Source organism: Crocuta crocuta, unplaced genomic scaffold (genome assembly GCF_008692635.1).
Source record: "Crocuta crocuta isolate KB4526 unplaced genomic scaffold, BGI_CrCroc_1.0 scaffold159, whole genome shotgun sequence".
Classification (NCBI taxonomy): Eukaryota; Metazoa; Chordata; class Mammalia; order Carnivora; family Hyaenidae; genus Crocuta; species Crocuta crocuta.
Genome location: NW_027533263.1, coordinates 1496311 through 1523152, shown reverse-complemented (window position 1 = coordinate 1523152; position 26842 = coordinate 1496311). Strand labels below are relative to the sequence as shown.

General features: G+C 35.1%; 1 protein-coding gene across 1 annotated transcript in view; it reads left to right on the top strand.

Moving 5' to 3' along the window:
• Positions 1 to 26842, top strand: part of TRAK2 (trafficking kinesin protein 2) — a 59523-nt gene that overhangs the window by 28863 nt on the left and 3818 nt on the right. Inside the window, exons 3-15 of the mRNA XM_077747570.1 lie at positions 2759 to 2953; positions 5845 to 5921; positions 7639 to 7755; positions 8783 to 8992; positions 9848 to 9926; positions 11384 to 11514; positions 11953 to 12027; positions 13321 to 13458; positions 16194 to 16273; positions 16794 to 16997; positions 18923 to 19221; positions 20826 to 21074; positions 23375 to 23480. Coding sequence (XP_077603696.1) covers positions 2759 to 2953; positions 5845 to 5921; positions 7639 to 7755; positions 8783 to 8992; positions 9848 to 9926; positions 11384 to 11514; positions 11953 to 12027; positions 13321 to 13458; positions 16194 to 16273; positions 16794 to 16997; positions 18923 to 19221; positions 20826 to 21074; positions 23375 to 23480 — 1960 coding nt within the window. The remainder of the gene's footprint in view (positions 1 to 2758; positions 2954 to 5844; positions 5922 to 7638; positions 7756 to 8782; positions 8993 to 9847; positions 9927 to 11383; positions 11515 to 11952; positions 12028 to 13320; positions 13459 to 16193; positions 16274 to 16793; positions 16998 to 18922; positions 19222 to 20825; positions 21075 to 23374; positions 23481 to 26842) is intronic.

The window sequence follows — 26842 nt, the reverse complement described above, 5'->3', positions numbered from 1 at the left end:
AGACCTCTTTTAGCCTTGTGTAGGAGAGTGACATATGTAAGATACGAAGATGTGGAGGAAAATTTGAGTATATGCGGGCAGACAGGTTTTGAGGCTCTTCAAGAGGAACAAGAGGAGTCCTTGATACTAAATGGACACAATGTAGCTAAAAAGAATTGGGCATATGGAAGGGACATTTGAAGGATAAAATGTTAGAGAGGGGATTGTTAAAACTGGATAATCAGAGAAAGAGAGACATAATTTCACTCATGTGGAATTTGAGAAACTTAACAGATGATCATAGGGGAAAGGTGGGAAAAAGAAAATAAAAACTGAGAGGGAGGCAAACCATAAGAGACTCTTAAATACAGTGAACAAACTGAAGGTTTATGGGCATAGGGAAAATGGATGATGGGCCTTAAGAAGGGCACTTGTTGGGATGAACCCTGGATGTTATATGTAAGTGATGAATCACTGGAATCCACTCTGAAGCCAAGACTAACACTGTATGTTAACTAACTTGAGAATTAAAAAAAAAACAAAAAACAAAACCCTGGGTAATCAGGAAAAAAAAAAGAAGAATAATCAGGAGAGTAGTAAATAGTACATTATCAGAAACACAGAAGCAAATAGGGGAAGCTAGTCAAGGATATTTAATCTACTAAACTTTGTATACTCATTTTTATTTTATTATATTTTAATTTTTTTTTAATGTTTTATTTATTTCTAGGAGAGAGAGACAGTGTGAGCAAGGGAGGGTCAGAGAGAGAGGGAGTCACAGACTGAAATAGGCTCCAGGCTCTGAGCTGGCAGTCAGCACAGAGCCCGACACGGGGCTCGAACCCACGAACCGTGAGATCATGACCTAAGCGAAAGTCAGACACTTAACCAACTAAGCCACCCAGGAGCCCTATTTTATTATATTTTAGAGAGGGAGAGGGACAGAGAGAAAAAGAGAATCTTAAGCTCCATGTTCAGCACAGAGCTCCACGTGGGGCTCAGTTACACAACTGCAGGATCTTGACCTGAGCAAATCAAGAGTTAGATGCGTAACTGACTGAGCCACCCAGGCGGCCCATGTGTATTCATTTTTAAAATTACGTCTTGGAAGTAGGGAATTGGTAGCCTTAAATTTTCACAGAATTTCTTTAGTGCATATTAAAAGACAATTTCTAGGAAATAATAGCTCTATTAATGAATGCTAAATTTTGTTCTTCATTTCCATTATACCCCTGAATTGCCTACAAGCCTGTTTTTAGCTCTGCATGTATTTATAGTCAACTTCTCCTCCTGTGAGTATTACACTGACAATCTGTATGTGACATATTTATGGCAGGAAAATTTTGGATAATTGCATGGAATTCATAGCAGTAAAATTTGGTTGTATTTTTAGGGCTTTTAAAGAGATTTGCTAAGGATTGAGAGCTTCTTTAGAACCATATTTAAAGTTTTAAATGTAGCTCACCTATGTGATTGTATATCTTACCTTTGTGATTATGAAGTCACTGCTTGTCCTGGGTAAAGAGAGGTATGTGATATTGTTAACTTCCTCATATTTGATTCATTAAACTGTTATTGGTGAGTTAAAGTCATGTTGTAGAAATTTACTCTTTTAAGATATGTTTTCTTAAAATGAACTTTGTTTTTTGCCAGAGTTAGAATATGTTTCTTTATACTACCCACAAAGGAAATGCCAGATCTCTTTATAAAGTGTGAGGGTTGATATGACATCCTGTATTTTCTCTATTTTAAGCATGTTAAAAGGAATAAGTTTACTTTTTGGTAGACTGCTAAATTTGGCTAATGTTAAACGATGGGCCGTGTTTGGAACAGGAAGCCAGGAGCAAACACATAAAGGCAGAAAAACCTAGAGGTGTGTGGGTGAGAGAGTAGTGATGTGAAGGGTACTCAGGACTTCAAATATACCACATCTTTAAAATAAAAATGATGAAGTACTAGTGCTAGAACACTCTGCTAAAATGTTAATATTACTGGTTAACATTTAGCTAGTAAATGTTCATTTTTTTAATATCTAGCTGCTGTGAGAATATACTGAAATGTAATTTTTCTAAAGTTTGAAGAATCCTCCCACAGAGTTCAAATTCTGTTACTAAAGAATGTCATTTTATTCCTTTTGAACTAGCTATTTTTTGGTGGTTGTTTTGATTTGCCTTTTTTTCCCAAGCATATAATTTATTTGAGATCAGATCCCTTTTAAGCAGCACTAAATACATTGATAAGGAAGAAACATGAAATCTGTCCAAATTTATTTAAACATTTAAAAGCATAGTTATATTTACCAAGCAATATATATTTTTTTCTTGAACTGTCTTTTTAAAAAATTTATCTATTTAAATTCAAGTTAGTTAACATACAGTGTAGTAGTGGTTTCAGGACTAGAACCCAGTGATTCATCACTTACATATAACACTCAGGTCTCATTACAAGTACCCTCCCTAATGCCCATCACCCATTTAGCCCATCCCCCTACCCAGGTCCCCTCCAGCAACCCTCAGCTTCTTCCCAAGCAGTATATTTTTAAATAGAGTATAATTAAAATTCATGGTATTATTTTTACTATAGAAGATTTTATATTAAAGAAAGCTAGAAAAAGACCAACTATATAGTACCAGCATATATTAGTAAAAATCATTAGAGGAATTATCCTGACTAGGTTTCTTTGGTTATCCTACTTTTGCAAACTAATTTCATTGATGTTTTCTCTATAACTAGCAAATTGGAATATTTTGGATTCATTTACATGGACTCTCCTCTTTAGATGTCTGCTCCAATGAGGATCTCCCTGAAGTCGAGCTGGTGAGTCTGCTAGAAGAACAGCTACCCCAGTATAAGCTAAGAGTGGACTCTCTCTTTCTATATGAAAATGAAGACTGGACTCAGTCCCCACACCAGCAGCAGCATACTTCTGATACCCTCTCTCCAGTCCTTGCTGAAGAGACTTTCCATTATATGAGTGAGTTTTTTAGCCTTTTAGAGTTTGTCCATTGAAATAAAGATCATAAGTATCTTGATGTTGATTTTTAAAACGTTTTGCATTCCTAGCCATTGTTCATTATGTAGCTACTTTAACTCAAACTGATTTAACAGCACAAAGAGATAATTCTGTGTTATGTCTAATTGTAGAAGGTTTGTCATTCTTTATGACTCTGAGTGTCTGTGGTTGCAAGCACACTCAGATGTTTCCATTTCTTCTTTCATTTGATACTTTTCTCAGACTGAGTAGAAAAAAGAACTTAAAAAATAGTAGTTGAAATTTTAATTAAAAATTTTAATATTTCTTATATCTCAAAGCATTTATTATACCAGTAGTTTGATATACTGAGCCATCAGCTTTTTCACTTTATATTTCCTATTAAACACAGTCATAGAAACTATGTCAGTCATTAAGAAGCATAGTTTTTGGATACCTAAGTAGTTTTAATAATTAAAGTATGGAGACCTTTTTGCTTTTGACCTCATTCCAAACATCTGCTTTCAGGCTGAGCTAACTTTTTTTTTTATTCATTCACTTTTATGTGCATAGTAGCTCTTAAGATATACAAGTAAAGTCTGTAATTTCAGCATTGATATGTTTGTAAAATTCTTTTCATTTGAGTTACCTATGACGTTGCATCAGTTCCTAAACATTTTCCCAATGAGTGCTTCAGTGTTTTTAATGATTGTTGTAAATACTCATTTTTATAGTAATCATTAACTTGCTTTTAGTAGTTTTCCTAGAACCAGGCTACTTACTGCTCAGGAAAAAAACTGTAAACCTTGTTTAAACTTGAATTGGAATATCAAGAAACTCAAAACTGTTTCTTCCTGGGGTGCCTGGGTGGTTCAGTCAGCTAAGTGTCCGACTTCAGCTCAGGTCATGACCTCACGGTTGTGGGGTTCGAACCTCGTGTCAGGCTCTGTGCTGACAGCTAGCTCAGAGCCTGGAGCCTGTTTCGGATTCTGTGTCTCCCTCTCTCTCTGCCCCTCCCCTGTTCATGCTGTGTCTCTCTCTTTCTCTCAGAAATAAATAAAACATTAAAAAAAAATAAAACGATTTCTTTCTTAATTCTTATAAATAGCTGAATATTAAATTAAAGCTCTTAAGCTTTTCTTAACTTTCAAGTTTGAGAAATTTGCTTGCAATTTTCTGTAAAGTGCTTATTTTTTATTTCCATTTAGCTTTGTTCCATACATTTTTAGATTTGTGAGAAGAAAACTTCAACCTGAAATTCATCAGGATGAATTTAGATTTTGTCATTATTTTGATTAAGTGGCACAGAAAGTGCCCCTTTGTTTACTTTTTCTTTGTCATTTATGCTGCTGAAGGATGGAGCTGTAACTAGGGAGCTGTAGCTAGGAAGCTGTCTTAGATAACAACTTAATAGAGTTACTTTTAGAGAGAATGTTAAATAAAAAACTTTGAAAAATAAATGAGAATCAGATTCTAAAGTACTTGGTTTTCAGGACTTTATACAAAGCAAACCATAATATTCAAGGGAGCAATTTAAAACTTGAGATTAATAGGATGATACAGATCCATACTTCCAGGGTCCAGAAAAGTATCTTTTTCCCTCAGTCTAAAGGTACTACTTTCACTTAGCAATTTGAAAATTGAACTATATATGATATACTTAAGGTTATGAAGCAAATAAGCTAGGATTATAATTGGTCCTCTAATACTTTATCTTTATGAATTTCAGAAGGGTTAAGTGACTTATTCAAATTCACTCAAATCCACAAATTCAAAATTTCTTCTTTAAAGCCTCTTGTTTTTTCACACTTCAAGGCAAACTAATTATAAACTCAGTCTAAGTGAAACACAGATCTGTTTCATGAAATGCACTCCAGACTCAAAAGATCTCTCTTTTATTATGCATCATTAGATTTTTAAAAAGTTTTGCTTATTGGGGTTCCTGGGTGGCTCAGTTGATTAACCATCTGACTTTGACTCAGGTCATGATTTCACAGTTTGTGGGTTCGAGCCTTGCATTGGGCTCTGTGCTGACAGCTCAGAGCCTGGAGCCTGCTTCAGATTCTGTGTCTCCATCTCTTTCTGCTCCTCCCCCGCTCATGCTCGCTCTCTCACTCTCTCTCTCAAAAATAAAGCAAACATTAATAAAAACTTTTAAAAGTATTGCTTATTGTGACTGTGGAATCATTGGGGTCATATTTGTCATTCTTTTTGGAGCTATAATATGCAAAGTATTGACAGTTCCTGAATTTAATGCAGAATTACTGGACTTAAATTATGTAAATAATAGTATATTATACAGTTTATCTTATAGCAAAGGCCTAGGTATGCTAGAAATTATCATTAATTACACTAAAAAGGATTATGCTTCATAATAGGACTATAAAAAGTCTTACAAGTCCTATTCCTTGTTTATTGAGATTAGCTCACATGATAGTTGATCATAGGTATTGAAGATAATCACATCAGAATTGTAATTAAATTCATTTGTAATAGCATAACCCCTCACAGAGTCACCCCTCAGGAACTTTAATTTAGATTAAGGTATAAAATAATTGGTGATTTATCCATTCATCAGGGCCACAGTCTCTAATATCAGTGGACCAAAATTCTAATCTTACCGAGAAAGGAAGAGATAAGAAGTGGTTGCCTAGTGATCATTTGATACTTTCTTAATTCATTGTATGATGCACATTTTGTTTGTAATAATTAGTCTATTTTCTGAGTGTCTATTTTCTATTTTCACATATATTTTTAATCTCCTGAATGGTGCTTTTTAAAAGCCTGGTGTGGTGGTAGTGGTGGTGGTTGTTGTTATCTTTGAACTCTTATGAATATTTAAAATTTTTCTGTTATTTCTAATTCCTGTAAACTGTTGTCTTAAACTGTCTTAGTTCTAGGCACAGACAGGGTGGAGCAGATGACCAAAACTTACAATGACATCGACATGGTCACACATCTCCTGGCAGAGGTAAGAATATATCTTTTCTTTCTCCAATACAAAAAGCTAAAACTTGAAGATCATTTCAAATCTATTAAATGAAAAACGAGGATGTCTTTGTTCTGAGTTATTTTGTATAAGATTTGCTGCAAGTGGAACAAACTGGCATTCCAACTGGCATTCCAAAATAGAATGGTTCCTGAAGTTTATTGTTATGAAGTTGCAGAGGGTTTAATTTTTGTTGTTGCTATTATAATGGTGCTGGCTTTCCTATCCTAGAAAAGCTATCTTAAAAAAGAAAAGTTGGTGGGTTGTTGTCGTTGTTGTTTTAAATAAATTCTTGCTGTTTCTGTGGAGCAGAGCAGCCTATTCAAGAAGCAGCTCCATTGCAGATCAATACTAGCAGTTTATAGCATCTTCCTCTTTTTACTTTCAGTTTGGACTATTATTTGAGCTCACTTTGTCCATGACATTTTTAATATATAGTGTGTCTCTTCCATTTGGCAATCTTAGAGGTATCTCCTTATACTTCAACTTCAGTTGATCTTATATAAACTGTCTTTCTCTTTGAAGTACCCTTCTCCCCTTTCCCCCCAGCTCCCTAGAATGATTTTGTTTATGCCACTTAGCCTATATTGAAAATGAGATACATTGGGCCTGGAAAATTTGGAGATAATTCATCTACCTCTTTTCATGTATTGTAGAGCAAAAGGATAGAAGCTTAATTCTATCTATATATGGTGATCAATGTAAGTGGAACCCATGCTCATATATAAGGTAGCTAGATGTATATTGACAATTTTCATCGTACAGGAAACAGTCCTCACCACCAACACAAAGATGGGATTCCTACACCCTTGCTTGATATCACCATCTGCCTAGAGGGAGTAACTTTTGCTTTGCTTGGCTATTCTGTAGGCCTCCCTACATCACTACAATTGACTTCTTTAGACTCCCTTCTTTATACGTTAGCAGAACCTGGAGCCTCAAAATTTCTAGTTGTTTATCCCTTCTTTTGTCTCACATTATCATTCTTCCAGAAGTTCACAGTAGGGCTCTTGGTTATGCTTTCCTCTAAGCCTCTGGCTCTGAATGCATAGAAGCTTTCCCCTAATTGGATTTGTTTTCAACATATGTACTGTATCATTACCATGCTTAATAGACAAATGCTCAACAAATATTTGTTGGACTTGCACTGTGTGTCAGGCCCTATTCTCGTTTTCTAAAGACTGTATTGATTTCTTAATTCCCCAAAATCATAAATTTAAAGGTTGGTTGCTTAACTCTAATTAATAGGGTGATCAGTAAATTTCACTTTACAGGGGTGCCTGGGTGGCTAGTCAGTTGAGCATCTGGCTCTTGATTTCAGCTCAGGTCATGATCCCAGGGTTGTGAGATCAAGCCCCACATTGGGCTCCATACTGGGCATGGAATCTGCTTGGGATTCTCTCTCTTCCTCTTCACCTGTTCCCTGCTTGCTGTCTCTAAAAAATAAAATAAAATAAAATAAAATAAATAAATCTCACTTGATATCAAGAAGAGAAATGCCCTCATGCATTTATGACTACGGCAGTCATCCATTTGACCAGTGTGTATTAAACACTACGTTTGTGTCAAGCCCTGTGATTATTTGTTGTATCTGGACATTAAAATGAATCTTGATTCTTTCTAGGACATTCCTTGTGAGTTAACAAAATTGCATTTAATTTTATTTTGTACTCAAAAGATGAATTTGGTATTTTAACAGAGGGATCGTGATCTGGAGCTAGCTGCTCGAATTGGACAAGCTCTCTTAAAACGGAACCATGTCTTGTCTGAGCAGAATGAAGCCCTGGAGGAGCAACTGGGACAAGCCTTTGATCAAGTGAGTCTTTGATCAAGTATTTATAGCATGAAATAATTAGTTCTTAGACAGTAGAGAAGTTTATTTTTCTGGGTGTCCCTGAAGTGATAACAATAGGTAGGTAAATAACACCAGTACATGTTGACTTTGTTGGCAGCCATTGAACTAACCAGTAGAGAAATGAAATGTTATTGTACAGGGAAGTGCTCATGTGACTCTACCTTAACCAGTATAAAAAAAATATGGAAGGTACTGTGTTCAGTACCTACCATTATATGTGGCACCATGCTTAGATTCTAACACTTTTTCCTCATCATTCTGTATAGACTTTCTGTGTGATCTTATCTTAAATTTATTTTGAAAAAATAACCCTAAATAATGGATACCCAAATGGAATAGCTTTAGTCAGAAACCCAAACAAGAGGAAAAGGAAAAGAAATTCTGAAAATATGTTTATTTCATACAATAAATATTTTTAGTGGGAATCAATTTATTATTAAATTGAATAGTTACATTTCAAATTTCCTATGATTTGTTATTATCTGGTTTTATTAATATTTTATAAATGCCATTATGTTTAATAACATTTGAGCCTTTGTGTTGAAAATATTTTCTAGAACTAAAGAAGTCATATAGATTTATACTTAAAAGCTTAAAGGTGTAAGCCTTTAGCATGAGAATTTGAAGGAGGGGTCTATTCTGACACTTCAGTGGTTCTTCAGTTTTGTTTTTAACTGTGAAGATATCATTATCTTATGTAAAAATTTCCTCCTACTTTCCTATTATATAGAATATAAAAATTGGCTTTTCACCTAGTACAGAAAAAGCTGTCTTTGTGGAATTAATAGTCTAACATTATATCTTGGGAAGTATCTGAGGTTTGTTATGCTCTTTTTAGCACTTGTTACGTTAGTCAGTAAAATCTAGCAGCTGATTGTATAATTTTATTTTATGTTGAGAAACAGTTGCTCCATGAATTAAAAGCGATATTACATGTAAATAATGCAGAATAAAGAACATCTTGTAAATCAGGCCCTTTCATGTGCAGGTTAATCAACTGCAGCACGAGCTGTCCAAGAAAGATGAGTTACTTCGAATTGTCTCTATTGCCTCTGAAGAGAGTGAAACTGATTCCAGCTGTTCTACACCTCTTCGGTTCAATGAGTCCTTTAGCTTATCTCAAGGTCTGCTGCAGTTGGACATGCTGCAAGAAAAACTCAAGGAACTGGAAGAGGAGAATATGGCTCTTCGATCCAAGGTACTTTCCTTTACTTTAAAGGCTGTAAGATGTAGGCCCATGTATTGAAGTAAAATATGGCATAACTGAGGATTTGCTATTGACATTCCAATTAGGAGGTGATAGCAAAGGCATGTGTATTTGCCTTTCATTGTCACTTAGAACCCATTCATTGACAAGTGGATAATAGCAAACTGATAGATGAAATAGAGAAAGCCACAGCACAGAATACATATGTTAGGGAGTTTACACCAATAACTAAATAATTGTAACTGTGATAAGAACTATGTTGGAAGATTACAGGGTTTCCTGAATTCGTGTAGCGGCAGGAATCCAAGTCCTACTTAAACAATGACATTTTAGCTGTGGCTAGGGATTAGCCAGGCAGAAAAATATGGCGGAAGGGAGGCACCAGGGAGAATGAGTAGGCATGTGCAAAGATCCTGAGAGGAATGAGGGGGAGATGTTTGTCATATCCTGTCCCGTATCTTTATTTTTATTTTTCTATTTTAGAAGGAGGGAAAGAGTGTGTGCTTGAGTGGGGGAGGGACAGTAGGGGAGAGACAGAGAAGGAGAGAGAGAGGGAGGGAAAGAGGGAGTTTCAGGCAGGCTACAGGCTCAGTGGAAAGCCCGACACAGGGCTCAATCTCATGATTGTGCGATCATGACCTGAGCCAAATCAAGAGTTGGGACATGTAACTGACTGAACCACCCAGGTGCCCCCCATATCTTTATTTTAGATAAAGCTTTTTCGGTTTTATTTTTCCTTTTCAGCTGGTGAACTATTATCTTCAAATGAGAATTAAAGGTTTTTTAAGTTAACGCTGTAAAGTCATTGGAACATATTATCACATACTGTTTTTTTCTTTCTTGAAGGCTTGTCACATAAAGACAGAAACTATTACCTATGAAGAGAAAGAACAACAACTTGTCAATGACTGTGTTAAAGAACTTCGTATGTATTAATGCATTTGCCTTTGTAGTTTTTGGGCAGTTCTTTGATGGCATATCACCAGCTCATAAATTAAATCAATGGTTTCAGTAGAGGCATCTCAAGAAACAATTTTAAATAATTACTGAAAATCTTAGAATATCACGTTGAGCCCACAACTCTAAAAAAATACCATATGTACTTTTAAGAAATACTTCTATTTCCCATTGCCATCATTGTTAAAGAAAGGCCTATATTTCTATCAGTTATGGCATGTTGGAGTGAAAGGAGCCAAGCTTTTATTTTGTTGTTGAGGAAATCGTCCTATAGAGAATATGATTTGCCAAAGTTAGAAAACTGGTAAGTTAGGAGAGCCAGCGCTTAAATGATGGCATAAAACTTTACATTCAGTCAATATATATTTAGTGCCAACTATGTGTCTATGAAGGAACATATTTTGATTTGATGTATGGTTAATTAAAATAATTTTTAAAAATAAATCAGAAAAAGATAGCCTTTACTAGAGAAAGAGACATAATTTCTCTGTGAATATGTAACCTTTTATGTTGAAAGAGAAAATATGAAACATGATACCAATTCATCTGGGCTGTTGGTGTCAGAATGTGATACCTTAGAATGACAGAATGTTAGAGAATCACAAAGAATTTCAGTTGAATCTTCTCCATCAGCACTTCCATTATTCGCCTTTTATACTTAAAAAAACACTTGCCAAAAGCTTAGATCCAAATCTCCATCCTCCTTATATCATCCTTTGAACTGTTATAGATCTTCTATCAATTTTAAAATAGTTTTATATAACACTGAGAAATAGTATTGCCACTTGAGTTTGATGTCAGAATTTTTATATGCAAAATTAACTTCCTCCATGGAATTCTAAAGGTTCTATTTCATGTGCCTATCAGAATGCTAGGCTAGAAGGATTGTTTCAGAGGCCTTACTCAGTTTGCTAGGTATTCCAGAAAGTCTCTCTTGTACAGAAACATTTCCATAGCTTTAGAAGATTGTAACTGTTGCATTTTAAATTTTCCTTTGTTAGATTTGTTAAGTTTAATTTCCATTGTTGTGGGATTTTATTGATGTCCCTGAAGAGTTCTGAAAGACATAAATGAGATTATGTCTTGGTACTTGCAAACATATATAATTCACCTATCTCTTTTCAGCCTTCTTGTTTCTCATAAAGAAAAAGATGGAGGCAAAACTTTTAGCTTGCTTACCTTTACACGTCACCTCTTTTAGCTTCATTGCTCCTATTCAGTTCTCAGCATTAGTCTATTTCAGAAGGATATTTATTTTCCTCTACTTCATTATCTGGGTTTATTTTTTAAATTTATGTTAAAGAAAAATCTATTCATGATACAGTCCAGTGCTTGTTACAAAATAGAATTTAGCCTACAAGCCATAATTTGCTACCCCCTACTGTACACTTATATTAATTTTTAAATTTTTATTTTGTTTCCCAGGTGAAACAAATGCACAGATGTCCAGAATGACTGAAGAATTATCTGGGAAAAGTGATGAACTGATTCGGTACCAAGAAGAGATCTCCTCTCTCTTGTCTCAAATTGTAGATCTTCAGCACAAAGTTAAAGAAGTAGGTTCATTCATTCATTCAACAGACGTTTGTTAAGCGCTGGCCTCGTACGGTACTCTCTGCTAACTGCTAGATACATTAAGCAAAATAAACACACTTCCTTTACAGAGCTCTAGTATGATTACTGTTTTAGTCTTTCCGTATCATGAAATATGAGTAACTACTTTCAGCTTACTATTTCTCTTGGCCAAGTGGGATTAGATTTTCCTTAGAAAGTTGTGATGTGAATTACTGACTCATGCTCATTGTCCTCTGAATACCTGAATAGATTTGTATTCTGCCCATTTTATTGCTCTTATTTGGCGTTTGACAGGTTAGGTTTGTATAGGTCTCTAGACTATACCCCTGAGAGACACTCTTAAGATATCTTAAAAAAAGAGAGAATAGCCTGTATTTTATATGCAGAGGCTTCACTTGTCTCTTTTAAAATGTTGTTAGCATGTAATTGAGAAGGAGGAACTGAGACTTCACCTACAAGCTTCCAAAGATGCCCAAAGACAGCTGACAATGGAGGTAATCAAATCTTCCTTTATCTTGTGTAATATGCTGGGGGAGGAATGAATAGTTTGTTTCATCTTCATGAGTAAGGATGTTTAAAGGCAATTACTGGATTTTAAATGACAGCAAGAGATTAAGATTAAATTATGAGATCTAAGGGGCACCTGGGTGACTCAGTCGGTTAAGTATCCAACTTCGGGGGTTCAAGTCCCAAGTCAGGCTCTGTGCTGACAGCTAGCTCAGAGCCTGGAGCCTGTTTCAGATTCTGTATCTCCCTCTCTGACCCTCCCCTGCTCATGTTGTATCTCTCTCAGAAATAAATAAAAAGCATTAAAAAAATTTTGTAAATTATGAGATCTAAGAAGTAAAGCACTTTAAAAATTCTAATAATATGACAACATCTTTCTTGATTAATAGAGAAAACCTGTCGTTTGTAAGATTCTTTAGGAACATGTGACCCTTTTACCAGTTTACCTTAACCCAACAGTTTTTAAAATAATTTCTAATATTAAGTGTTCTTGCAGATAGGTCAGGAGAAACACCAAAAATCTTTTTACTTTCTATCCAAATAAAAATTCTGTGTGTTAGATACAATTTGGTGGTTCCCTAGCATACATAAGGATCACCTGGCAGAATGAGTGCTAAATGGAGACTCCCAGGCACCAGCCCCAAAAGTTTCCAACTGAGTAGGTCTAGATTAAGGGTCTAGAATCTACATGATCTAGTCCACACACCACACTTGAAGAAATTTCTGAAGTTAAAATGTACTCTGAAAATTATATATTCTTTTACCATGCTTGTGTATCTAACTATAAAGAAGATTCTGAAATAAGGTAGAAGAAACTACTTGTTTAAGATAATTGAGCACTCTGGTATCATATATAATACTTTATAGGCTTGATCTTGTCATTTACAGACTTCAGAGTGACATTTAAAAATATGTGTATCAAACATTATGCTATACCTAACTTGACTATAGCTATTATTCTTCCTCTATAAGTTTTTTTAAGGCTTTGAAGCATTAAATATTGAATTGAAAATAATTATGGTTATTTCAGCTATATATCAGATTTTTTGCAAATCATGTTTATGTATAATTCTGGCCAAGACATCCCTAATTCTGGTGACTTGAAATATATAATGTACACTCTCCTTGCTTAGTTTGTTTTAGAGTCTTTGTATTGAAATTATATTCATGAGGTTATCTAGCCCTGTTGATAAAATTAGTACTTATCCCAATGGGGTTTATTTTCTTGTTATCATTTTGAGAATATAATGAAGTACACTAATTACCATCCTTTTTTTCAGCTGCATGAGTTACAAGACAGGAATATGGAGTGTCTGGGAATGTTACATGAATCCCAAGAGGAAATAAAGGAACTTCGTAGTAGATCTGGCCCTGCTGCTCATCTTTACTTTTCACAGTCATATGGAGCTTTTTCTGGGGTGAGTCTTTCTGGGAAAGACATTACATATTTAATGAAACTTTTTAAGATTAGGTTGTCCTGAGGGTGATGTGGTTTCTGGTGGTATAAAGTATCTTGAGAAGAGATAACATGGTTTGTCCTTGTTTCTGGAATTCATTTATTCATTTAAGCTTTAATTTGCATATATACATCTACCTTAATACTCTTACTTATTGTAGCCTTTCTTCTAATAGATGACCTTCTGGGTTTATTGTAATATATGAAATGAACTCTAAGGAAATTAGGTTCAGGTCTATGTACCATAGAGCTACTTAAACTTGGGTCATCCTTACCCAAGCCCCACCACATGCCTCTTCTTCAAGCAGTACTCTGAACATCTAAAACCTCTTTCAACAGACCTTGAGTTTCTTGGTATATTTCACCCTCCTTTGAGTGTAAGCCCCATGAGAGCAAGATTCAATGTTTGTTTAATTCATCAATATATAGTATTCTTTTAATTAAAGGGATTAATGAAAACTTGAGTTTATGCCAGAATTTATCATTTTGGTTCAAAGAATTATTTTAACAATCTATAAACTTATAAATACTTATAAACAATCCTGTGAAATTTTTTAAAAGACTGAAACTATAAACTATAGTAATTTTTTTGAAGAATATGGAAGTAAGATTTTTGGTTTTTAACTTTTTATTTTGAAATAATTTAAAACTTAGACTAATATTACAATAATAGTACAAAAACTTTCATATATCTTTCATCTAGAGTCCCCAGTTTTTAACATTTTACTACATTTGCCATATCATTCTCTTTTTTTTCTGGACCATTTAACAGTAAGTTACAAAAACATCCTATTAACTCCTAATACTTCAGTGGATATCTACTATAAACAAGGACGCTCCTATATAACTACACTACAGCATCAAAGTCAGAAAATTGTCATTGATATACAATACTATCATCTCATCCACAGAGCCCGCTTAAATTTTACCAGTTGTCCCAACAATGTCCTTGAAGAATATGTTGCATTTGGTTGTTTCAAAAGGCCTGCTTTGGATGCCTTTCATGACCTTTGTAGAACGTCCTCAGTTTGGATTTGTCTAATGTTTCCTCATGATTAGATTCAGGCAATTTATTTTTGGCAGAAGTAATGCCGTGTTCTTCTCAGTACACTGTAATAGGAGGCTCACATTGTCTATATCCTGTTACGGATGATGTTAATTAACTTTGATCACTAGGTTAAGGTAGTATCTGCCAACTTTTTACACTATAAAGTTAATCAAATGTTAATTGATAGCTAATTAAATTAATGTTGCTAGTTAACTTTACAATGGTGAAAATTGGCAGATGCTACCTTAGCCAAGTGATCAAAGTTACTATTTTGTGGGAAGATACTTTAAGACCTACTTAAATATCCTGCTTTTCTCAGCAAACTTTTATCTGCTAGTTTATGGTTCATATACGACTCAGTTTTTACTAAGATGATTGCCAAATGGTGATTTTCCAATTCCATCATTTTTTCAACATTTATTAATCAACATTCTTTTGTCAGAACGTTTCTGTCTCATTTATTCATTTGTTCATTTTGTTATGTCTGTATGGACTCTTGGATTCCTATTTTAGTCAATGGATTATAATCCATTATTACTAATTTTTATTTTGATACTTAAATTGTCCCAGATATGGCCAACATAATCTCCTTCAAGTTCATCTTGCTCTTTTCCTGTCCCAGTCCTGAAATCAGCCATTTCTCCAAAGAGGTCTGGTTAGTTTTAATGAGGAATGATATTTAGAATTCAAGATCTGGATCCTTTGTGTCCATTGCCACTACAGTATCATTACTTCTAGGCCCTCCCAGCAGATTGAGCTAGAAAATATATGTATGTTCATGCATACACCCTCAAACACATCCATATCTATGTTCCCATTCATATTTATGTTCATCTGTCTACATATATTTAAAAACATGAGTTCACACCAGTATCTCCAAGTCTAGTCATTGTCAGCCGGCTTCACTAAGCATGGCACTCATGCTAGTTGAATCCTCTACTCCAGGAAAATAGAAAACTTGCTTATTTTTCCTTTAATGATTTTTCTACATTATAAAAGCTATACATGTTTATTATAGAAAAGTTAGAGATTACAGAGAAGCAAAAGAAACTGTGAAATACTGTCAAATCCTGACCTCCAAAGAATCATTATCAGCATCTTGGTTTATAGCTGTTCAGACCTTTTGTTTTGTGTGTGCATATGTAATATATTCTGTTTATCATATTGGTTTTTTCAACTGCTCTCCTGTAAAAAGATATCATGAAAAAGAAGTTGGTTCTTGTTTAAAAGTTACATTTCCAAAATGTCTTTTTTTTCCTCTGCATTTTGGCCTGTGGCTATTTTCTTGTGTTTTCTTTTATTGTAACACCAAAAGTATTGGACCCTGGAGTCTCTGTTAATTCATTTAAGGATAATTCAGTTCTCCTAACAGTCTTCTTACATATTCTGTATAAGAATCTCACACTCTTGGGGTGCCTGGGTGGCTTAGTCGGTTAAGCGTCCGACTTTCGCTTAGGTCATGATCTCGCGGTTCGTGGGTTCGAGCCCCGCGTCGGGCTCTGTGCTGACTGCCAGCTCAGAGCCTGGAGCCTGTTTCAGTCTGTGACTCCCTCTCTCTCTGACCCTCCCCTGCTCACGCTGTCTCTCTCTCCTAGAAATAAATAAAACATTTAAAAAAAAAAAAAAGAATCTCACACTCTTTTTCTTAGGAGTCTCTGGCAGCTGAGATTGAGGGGACCATGCGTAAAAAGTTGAGTTTGGATGAGGAATCTTCTCTCTTCAAACAAAAGTAAGTACAGATCATATGTATTATTACCCAAGCATTGGGATGGAATTAAAAAGAAACCACAATCCAAAGTGATAGGTATTTTGAGATTCAGTTGTGAATCTGTTTAGTATTCAGTTTTCTTCTCATAGTGCTTACATTTTTTAAAATAGTTTTTAAATTTTTATTTATTTGTTAGAGAGAGAGAGTAGGCAAGCAGGGGAGAGGCAGAGGGAGAGAGGGAGAGAGAATCCCAAACAGGCTTTGTACTGCCAGTGTGGAGCCCGATATGGGGATCAATCTCATGATGAGATAATTACCTGAGCTAAAATCAAGTGTCAGATGTTTAACCGATTAAGCCACCAATAGTGCTCACATTTGTGAGAGTGTTCTCTTGTTCTAAAATTTATTTTCTAGTAATTTATCCTAAAATTTAGAGGCTAGTCAAAGTAGCTTTATTTTTAATGAACTGCATATACATGTCTCTTTTCTAAAGCACTCCAGTGGTAGACAGTGGCAATAACGAATACTTCTTTTTTAACAGAGCCCAACAGAAACGGGTATTTGATACTGTCAAGGTTGCCAATGACACACGGGGCCGCTCTATCCCATTCCCAGCTCTGCTGCCCATTCCAGGGTCCAACCGTTCAAGCGTCATCATGACAGCAAAACCTTTTGAGTCTGGTTTACAACAAACAGGGGACAAAACCTCGCTGAACCAGGGGAGCAACTCAGAAGAGGTTTCAGAGTAAGAAACATAGATCATGACAGTGATTCTGTATTTCTTATGTCAATGGCATGCTAGATACACATACTTATATTCCAGTATTGTTCCGTGCTATTCCATGGAAGTTCTGGAACTGTCAGTTTTCATTCAGTAATGATGCCCTATAGCATTATTTGTAAGACAGATCATTGACTTCCTAAAAGTTATTGGAGTAAAAAGGCTACATTTAATTAAGTTTATTCAAAATGGAACTTGCATTGAAGTATAAAATTCTTTACTACTTTCTTCTTCAGTGTGGCAAAGTTTGAATCTAAATCTTCATGTTCTAAGTCAGATTTGTTTGAATCTGTTTGGTTATTGGTAGTTTATGCATAGCTTTGATGACATTTTCTCATAACCCATCCTCATAATCTCAACTGCTCTGGTGCCTTTAGGATAAACAATAAGCTTGAATACCTACTGAGGAAAAGTACGTTGCTCTTAACTTCCTGTTTATACTTAGATTTTTTTCTAGTTTTCATTAATTCATCTTATTGAATTATAAATACTAGAAATTAAACAATATTACTGGAAAGTCAATTGAGGGCTTCTGAAAGATAGATGTTTTGTACCTGAGAGGGATCTTCTTAATGCAGAAATCTATCCTAGAACATACCAAATACTCAATAAGTATTAGCTAGTAGTAGTAGTAGTAGTAGTAGTAGTAGTAGTAGTAGTAGTAGGTGGTGGTGGTTGTGGTAGTAGTGGTACTGGTATTTTTACAATTATTGAATACTAATTGTGGACTAGGAGCTAAATCTTATTTAATACTGTCAACAACCCTATAGTGTAGTTGCTATATCTTTTCAATTTACAGTTGAGGGAAGTGAGGCTAAACTCATTATGTAGGTTGCCCATGGTCACTCCACATAAAGGCATTGGTCACATCACACTGCTGTAGAGTCACATTTCTATTAACTATAGATTTGATCCATGTATATACCTTGTTTGGTTCAAAAATAAAAATATTTCTGTTTGGAAAAAAAAGAAAGATCCATTACCCTGGGTTTTCTGTTGTATTTCAGTTTGTACCCACAGTAACTTTGTGTGTCAATACTATGTCATTGAACACAATTACCTTAGGAGATCAACTATCTTCAGTGAATTCACATATAGTAGTCAAGAGCAACTACAGTTTGGCTTGCTACTCTTTCTTTTGATATCCATTGTTAGATACTTCCAATTTTAAAAATATGAAAAAGGAACAAATGTGTTTATAGAACTAAGAAAATGCAGTATTTCCAAATCTTGGGTTTTTTTTTTTTTAAGTGTTCTGCAATATTCATGGAGGATTCCATGACTTAAAGCAAATTTTTTCACATTTTATATTTTTGAAATAGTTTGTTTTGCAGTTAATGGCATGCCATAGTTTACTGGGTTGCATTTTTTTCTTTCTTAGAAAAAATAATAGTACCTCTTGCAGTCAATGGTATTGTAGATTCAATGCAGTATGATAATGTTTACTTTTCTGGCTACCTAAACTGAATTTATAGATAGTCATATCTGTAGTTTCATACATTAAGTGACTATACTTATCATGGTGAGCATTGAGTAATGTTTACAATTCTCAAATCAATATATTGTACACCTGAAACTACTGTAACATTATATGTTGATTGTACTTCAATAAAAAAATTAAGTGAAATAGCAAAGTTAGTAAACACCACATAATAACAAGTATGTTTTTGTTTATCTTAAGTTCTCAAAATGATCCATAAAACATGTTGTGTAGCATTAGTGACTTTGGTTTACTGTTAACCAAAGAAAAAACATTTTGATATCTAAGAAAAAATGCTGTGATTTCAAGATCAGTTTCTTAAACATTTGCCATTGTAGGAAAGAGAAGTCTAGGTTGTGCTTCTCACACTTACCCTTACAGATCTAGTCAGTGAATGATTTTCCCACAGGAACATTCAGAAGCTGGGTCAACCAGGTCCCTCTGAAGATAGTGATTTGGCTACAGCGCTGCATCGCCTTAGTCTGCGGCGACAGAACTACTTAAGTGAGAAGCAGTTCTTTGCTGAAGAATGGGAGCGGAAGATCCAAGTTCTAGCTGACCAGAAAGAAGGGGTTAGTGGCTGTGGCACCCCCACAGAGAGCCTTGCCTCTCTGTGCACCGACCAGTCAGAGATCACAGACCTCAGCAGTGCCAGTTGCCTTCGAGGTTTTATGCCTGAAAAATTACAAATTGTCAAGCCCCTTGAAGGTAATAAATCAGTAAGGGCCATTTTTTAAGCCATGTTGGTTATTATCCTTTCCTTTTCCTGGAATTAAACTTTATATTGTAATTATAAGAGGACTCTGTGCAGGAGATGCCTTTATTATCCCTAAACCTCATTTGTCTGACAGTGTGCTATAGTACTTTGTGGAAAAAGAATGAAGAGATCTGCATTCTCCCAAGTCATCAGTCATCAGTATTTTTTTAATATAAATGTGAGGGGAGAAGAGCAGTCTTTTCTTTTGTCCTTAGCTAAGAAATATCATTGACAGCAGTTTTCATGGTAAAATAAATGGGATATAATAATAAATGAAAATAATATAGATGTAATACTTTATCTCTACTTTCCTATTCAAAAAAGAGTTCCTTACCCAGGAAGTATAATTTGCTTAGAGATATGTGTGTTTGGGTTGGTTGGTTTTGTCTTTTCAGTTTTTGCTAATTTCTTTTCAGTTTCTGTTCTCTCCTAAGATAGAACTTGAATTCAAAATAAATTTTGTTTTATGGAATATTGATGAATATGGAATATGGAAATTGATTACCTTCAAATGATTCTGTTATTATCATAAAAGAGTCTGCATTAAAGAAATTTTTGAGTGGGTAATCTATAAAGACCCCTCAAACTCAAAGGTTCTATAAGTTAGTTTCATTCATTAATTATCAGTTCAGGTATTTGTCAGAGTTGCCCCCTTAGGATAAGATGTCTATAGTGACATAATTAGACATTGCATATGGTGCAGGTGCTTGGGATGGTCGTTCACCGGGGTTCATAGACAGAAACACAGGGATATATCCTCATTTTAGCATCTCCTTCACTTTCCTACTCTCCCTGAAGAGCCTGGGGAAAGGAGAGTCATGAGCAGGATGGGGAAGAATACAAAAAACAAAACACTGAAATTCAGGAGTCTTTCAATCTAGAAACCTGGCTTTTTTTTTTTTAATGTTTATTTATTTATTTTGAGAGAGAGAGCACGTGAGCTGGGGAAGGATAGAGAGAGAGAATCCCATTTAAACTCCACACCTATTTGGGGCTCAATCTCACAACCATGAGGTCACAGTCACAATCTGAGCTAAAATCAAGATTCAGATGCTTAACTGACGGAGCCACCAGTCGCTCCATACGAAACAAAACAAAACACTGAAATTCAGGTATCTTTCAATCTAGGAGCCTGGCTTTTGACTCCGACATTCATAAGCATAGTTTCAAGCCAAGGAAGTATTGATTTTTGTCACCTGGGAAAATACAGCCCCATCTCTGAGGTGCATATCTTCTTTCTTATCACTGCCTCAAGCATCCTAGCTCCTATCAAGGGTGCACCTTAACTTTTTCACCCCCGCTTTAAATGTCCTTTTTCAAGTTAACTTTTGAAATAGAAAGATTATTGTTCCCACCTTTAGCATCTTGTCAGTCTTCCACAGAGAACTTTATACAAATTTTACCAAAATATTAAGACCAAATAAGTAGTTTTACTATTATCCTTAATATTTCACACATTATAATTTTAGCCTCTGTTTTGAGATTGAATACTTGTTGAGAAATTTAAAACATGCCTGTGGTTTTGTTTGTTTGTTTTTTGGTCTTGCGCATTCAGGATCACAAACTTTGCACCACTGGCAGCAGCTTGCTCAACCAAATTTAGGAACCATTCTTGACCCACGACCAGGTGTCATCACTAAAGGCTTTACCCAGTTGCCCAAGGATGCCATCTATCACCTCTCAGATTTAGAAGAGGATGAAGAGGAAGGTATCACTTTTCAAGTGGAACAGAAACCTCCAATATCTAAGCCAGTAACAGGAATTTTCCTTCCACCTGTTACTTCAGCTAGTGGTCCAGTTACAGGTAAGAACAGTACTTAGTGAATGTAGCCCAGTAATTTTGCATTCTGACTTAACAGTATGGTCACCTGACTACCTCGATTTAAATCTAACTGGAATGAACTCAGTCTTTAATATAAGAAAATAAAAATCTATAACAATAGTGGCCCTTCTCATTCTCTCTACTTCTTAGGCACCCTGCATAAGTAGATTGGGCAGAGAGAAAGATCAATTCAGTCAGTGGTTCATAAACCTTTTGGGCTCAGGATCTCTTTACACCCTTAAAAATAATTGAGAATTCCATAGAGCTTGGCTTTGTGTGTTATATCTATTGATATTTACCATGTTAGAAATCAAAACTGAGAAATGATAAAAATTATTTATTAACTCATTTAAAAATAATAATTATATGTTAAATAGTATGTTTTATGAAAAACAGCTATTTTCTTTACATAGGAGGTATTGTTTTACAGTTTTGCAAGCCTCTAATTTATGGCTTAAAAGAAGATATCTGGATTTTCATGCAGCTTCTGCATTCAGTCTATTATGTTGCTTTGCTTGAAGAATATAAAGAAAATGCAGGCTCACACAGAGGTGTAGGTATAAAAGGAAAGAGTATTTTAATAGCCTCTTTAGGTTTTTGTAGATATTTTTTTGATATTACACCAAAACTTGATAAGTGGTAGTTTCTTTGTAGCAGTAAAAAATCCAAAAACCTATTATATTTTGTTACATTAAAATCCATTGGTCTATCCTACACTTTGAATGCGTCTTCTACCCATGCATGATTTTATAACTTCATGCACTAGTCATTTGGAAAATATTGGTTCACTGTGTTATGCACATCTTCTAAATGTTAACATATTTCATTATATAATATATTAAAATTACATTGATATCACAATCTGTCTCATCAGATAAGTCTTTTACTGTTATGAATCTTAAAGCTCCCAGGGGTGGATACAAGTTCTATAAAACTAATTTTCACTTGCAAGGTCAAGTGACAGCAAATCCTGTAAGCTATTTTTGTTGAAGAGACAGGCTCACTACCTTCATTTCCAAGAAAATTTGTGCCAGGTAGGCAAGTCTGAATAACTAGTTTGTTGGTTGTTTTTTCAGTTAAAAATGGTGTTCCATAAGAAAATTTCAACTCAGTTGCCCATGTGCTTTTTCCTCTAGATGAACATTTTATCTTGGTTTGCAGCAGAGTGCTTAATGCTATCTTCCCATTTAATCACACAGAATATTAAGATACAGGGGTCAAGATTTAATGAGTAGTTTTTACTGCTTCATCAAGGACATTCTTGTGTGAATCTGGCTTTTTGGGTGTGTNACTAATTTTCACTTGCAAGGTCAAGTGACAGCAAATCCTGTAAGCTATTTTTGTTGAAGAGACAGGCTCACTACCTTCATTTCCAAGAAAATTTGTGCCAGGTAGGCAAGTCTGAATAACTAGTTTGTTGGTTGTTTTTTCAGTTAAAAATGGTGTTCCATAAGAAAATTTCAACTCAGTTGCCCATGTGCTTTTTCCTCTAGATGAACATTTTATCTTGGTTTGCAGCAGAGTGCTTAATGCTATCTTCCCATTTAATCACACAGAATATTAAGATACAGGGGTCAAGATTTAATGAGTAGTTTTTACTGCTTCATCAAGGACATTCTTGTGTGAATCTGGCTTTTTGTGTGTGTGTGTGTGTGTGTGTGTGTGTGTGTGTGTGTGTGTGTGTGTGTGTGTGTGTTTGTTTTTTTGTTTGTTTGATTGGTTTTTTTGCTATGATGTGTGAACAACAGTGAAAAATATTCATATAGCTTGGTGTCATTGTCCTGATTTGTGCTGATTCAGCAGTTTTGCTCACCATTGCTTTTGCACCAACAGTGCAAATGCCAACTCAGTCAAAAAAGCAAATAGCATCCTAGCATTGCTATGAAAGTAGTTTTGACCTGTGGATTCCCACAAGATCTGCAAACCACACTGAGAACTGCTGGAGTAGATAGTTTGACTAGAAAAACTGAATGACTAGATCTTGTCTGGGGTATGTGAGGAGCAGGGAGGGAGTGCTTAGTATACTTTTTCAGAATGTGTTTTTCTCTTGTTTCCAAGATATTTTTAATCCCTTTGAATGACAGTTTTAAAGTATTGAAGGATTCAGCTGTGTCCTAGCCAATTCGTACTAATAGAATATTTGTGTATATTTCATTTCCAAATTTAGTGGTTTTTGTACAAAAGAGCCTTAATTAATGCTATATTATTAATAGTGATGAACGTTTTATATTATTAACCTAGTGTTTCAATTTTGTCTGATTCCGTAAAAATCTCTACTTCAGTTGCAACCTCAAACCCAGGAAAGTGTCTGTCATGCACAAACTCGACATTCACCTTCACTACCTGTAGGATATTGCATCCTTCTGATATCACTCAGGTTACCCCCAGGTAAGGGCTCTGGGCAACTTGAGGCCTAAAATTTCTTTCCTTAACTATGGTTTCATGAATTTATCTTTAAAATTACTTTCGTAAAAATCCCAGACTTTCTGTGATCATGTGTTTTTTGGATATTTTCACCTTGTATCTTCTCCTTTGATCATTATAACTCTTTGAAGTGGCAGGGCAAGTGAGTATTGTGTAAGTGAAAAACTGAGGCAGCGAAAGTCTAGGTAACTGGTCCAAGGCAGAAGGGTAGCAAATGACCCAGCTGCATCTATACCCAGAGTAAGCCTAACTGTAAGATTTGAGGTTCTAGTCCTCAGCACAAGCCTCCCCTCACTTCTAACACCACTTGCTTGCAAGTTCAGGGGATTCCCAGAACCATTCTCTGTTGTCATAATTTGCTAGAAGAACTTACAGAACTCTCTGAAAGCTATTATGCCCATGGCTGCTATTTATTACAGGGAATGGATATAGGTTAAAATTTGCCAAAAGAAGAGATATAGGTCAGAGTCTGGGAGGGTTCCACATGAAAAGTTTCCCTTGTCTTTAGGATTTATTACTTTCCTAGCATTGATGTGTGATAGTACGTGCAGAATATTGCCAGCTAGAGAAGCTCACCCAAGTGTCAGTGTCCAAATCTTTCATTCAGGCTTTAGTACATAGTCGATTGATTGATCGCTTGATTGATTGATTGATTACTCATATAGTTGAGCTCACCTCCAGGTCCAATGACCTAAAGCCCTCACCTTAAATCATATGGTTGTTCTCTCTGGCATGGCTAGTCCCCTCCCTAAAACTATTGGGTATGGCCAAGCTGTCTCTAAGATCTAGTGTGGCCAGCCTTCATCCTGAACAAAGGCACTTTTATCAGACATGGCATAGATTACTTTCCAGAAGCTTGAGGGCAAAGGCCAGAACCTTCTGGGCAAGGCCAAATTATTTATTACACAGGCTAGAACATGAATATTCTAACACATAGTGGAGGGATCTTATTAAGCTATATTGCTGCTATTTCTGTCACACCAATTCCCAAAAGAATTGAAGGTAGTTTTCAAAGGTATGTAGAACATTGCAAGGATAATGTTAACTAGAAGTAGAGGAGAAAAATGAAGCAAAGAGGAATCAAAAGCTAGGATATAAAATGGATAGAAGAATAAAATTAGTATACAAGTAGTAACTAAAAGTCTTATATACTTGCTAATGTGAACAATGTATATGAGTCTTAACTTTCTAGCTGTCTTGTAGAGGGAAATAAGATTATGATTCACAAGGAATATAAGAGCAAATCAATTATTTAGGGAAGTATCTGGGTTTCATCCAGTAAAGATCTCAGTATAAGTCTGTAATAAACAGGCATATCTGCAATGTTTCTACTTTGTTGTTATAGTCAACAAGATAACAAGTTTTGTAAAATTGGTTCCTGGGAGGACTCTCAATACAGGTTGATGCTGTTGTATGAAGTGTACAGTTTAGGAAAGGACAGGCAGTTCTGTTGTAAAGTAGGGACAGGGAGCTGGGAAACTGGGAATACACTCTATAGACTACATCAGATTAGAGATTTAGTTGGACTTGTTTAACCAAGAAGTCAAACTCATTTGTAGTTTATTTCTTTTATACCAGTTGGTATTTTAGAAAGTTTATTAATAAATTATGAATTTTAATAATTTTGTTCATAATCGTTAGAATTTTATTATCTTGATATACTGAGCATTTTATGTTACATGAAAGTTAATCTATTTAATACTGGTAGGGGCACCTGGGTGGCTTAGTCAGTTAAACATCCGACTCGGCTCAGGTCATGATCTTAGTTTGTGAGTTCAAGCCCTGTGTCAGGCTCTGTGCTCACAGCTTGGAGCCTAGAACCTGCATCAGATTCTGTGTCTCATTCTCTCTGCACCTCCCTTACTTGTGCTCCATCTCTCTCTGTGTCTCTCAAAAATAAATAAATGTGAAAAAAAATTAAAAATAAATAAATACTGATAACATTTGCTCAAGGGAGGAAAATTGGCTAAAGAAGTCCCTTCTCCATTCTATCACCATTTCCTTCAGTACATGATTTCTTAGTTTTTTTTCCTTTCTAACTAAATATAAAATAAGAAAGTTTCTAATAGTTGTCAAAGGTTTTAATTATTTTTATTTTCCAAGAAACACATGTTCTAAGTCAGGGTTAAGAAAAATTTGTTCCATGGGTATCTTTATACTACTTTTGTTTGGAATTAACATTCTTGAGAATAGACATTTAAAAAACTTTTTTTTAATGTTTGTTTATTTTTGAGAGAAAGAGCACAAGCAGGGGAGGGGCAGAGAGAGAGGGAGATACAGAATCTGAAGCAGGTCCCAGGCTCCAAGCTGTTAGCACAAAACCCAACACAGGGCTAGAACTCATGAACCGTGAGATCATGACCTGAGCTAAAGTCAGTTGCTTATCCAACTAAGCCACCCAGGTGCCCCCAAAATGGAAATTTAATAATTTCAACTTTTATTAGTTCTTAGTAACATAAAATTGAAAGGTAAAAAGGAAATAAATTTCTCTTTAGAAGAACATCTTAGGTTTAATGTAAAAGATTGTATTTTCTAAAAAGTTGGAGAATTATTTACTTATGGATTATTGTCTCTGGTGTCTTTCACTTTATAGAATGGATATAGTAGTAAAAATTTCTGAAATTTACTTCCTTTAATATTTTAATTTCTTTTTTTTTGCTTTCAATTTTATTTTATTTATTTTTGGTTTCACAGGTGAATTCTACCAAATATTTTATTTGTTTATTTATTTATTTTAAACCTAATTTATTACCAGGTTAGCTAACATACACACATGAAAATGCTCAAATTTGCTCATCATCAAGGAAATACAAATCAAAACCACATTGAGATACCACCTTATACTGGTCAGAGTGGCTAAAATTAACAACTCGGGAAACAGCAGATGTTGCAAGGATGTGGAGAAACAGGAACCCTCTTCCACTGCTGGTGGGAATACAAACTGGTGCAGCCGCTCTGGAAAATAGTGTGGAAGTTCCTTAAACATAGAATCACCCTATGGCCCATCAATAGTAGTACTAGGAATTTATTCAAAGGATACAAGAGTGCTGATTCATAGGGGCACATGGACCCCAGTATTTATAGCAGCACTTTCAACAATAGCCAAATTATGGAAAGAGCCCACGTGTCCATCAACCAATGAATGAATATTTTAATTTCTTTTATTTCTATCATCAAATTTAGTCCTATTCCCAAAGATAAATATTTTGAATTAAAATTTAAGGATAAAGTTAGAGTGCAGTAAACTTTTTCATATATGAAAAGAAGTATGTTTCTTTTTTTTTTTTTTTTTAATTTTTTTTTTTTTTTTCTAGGATAGAGAGAGA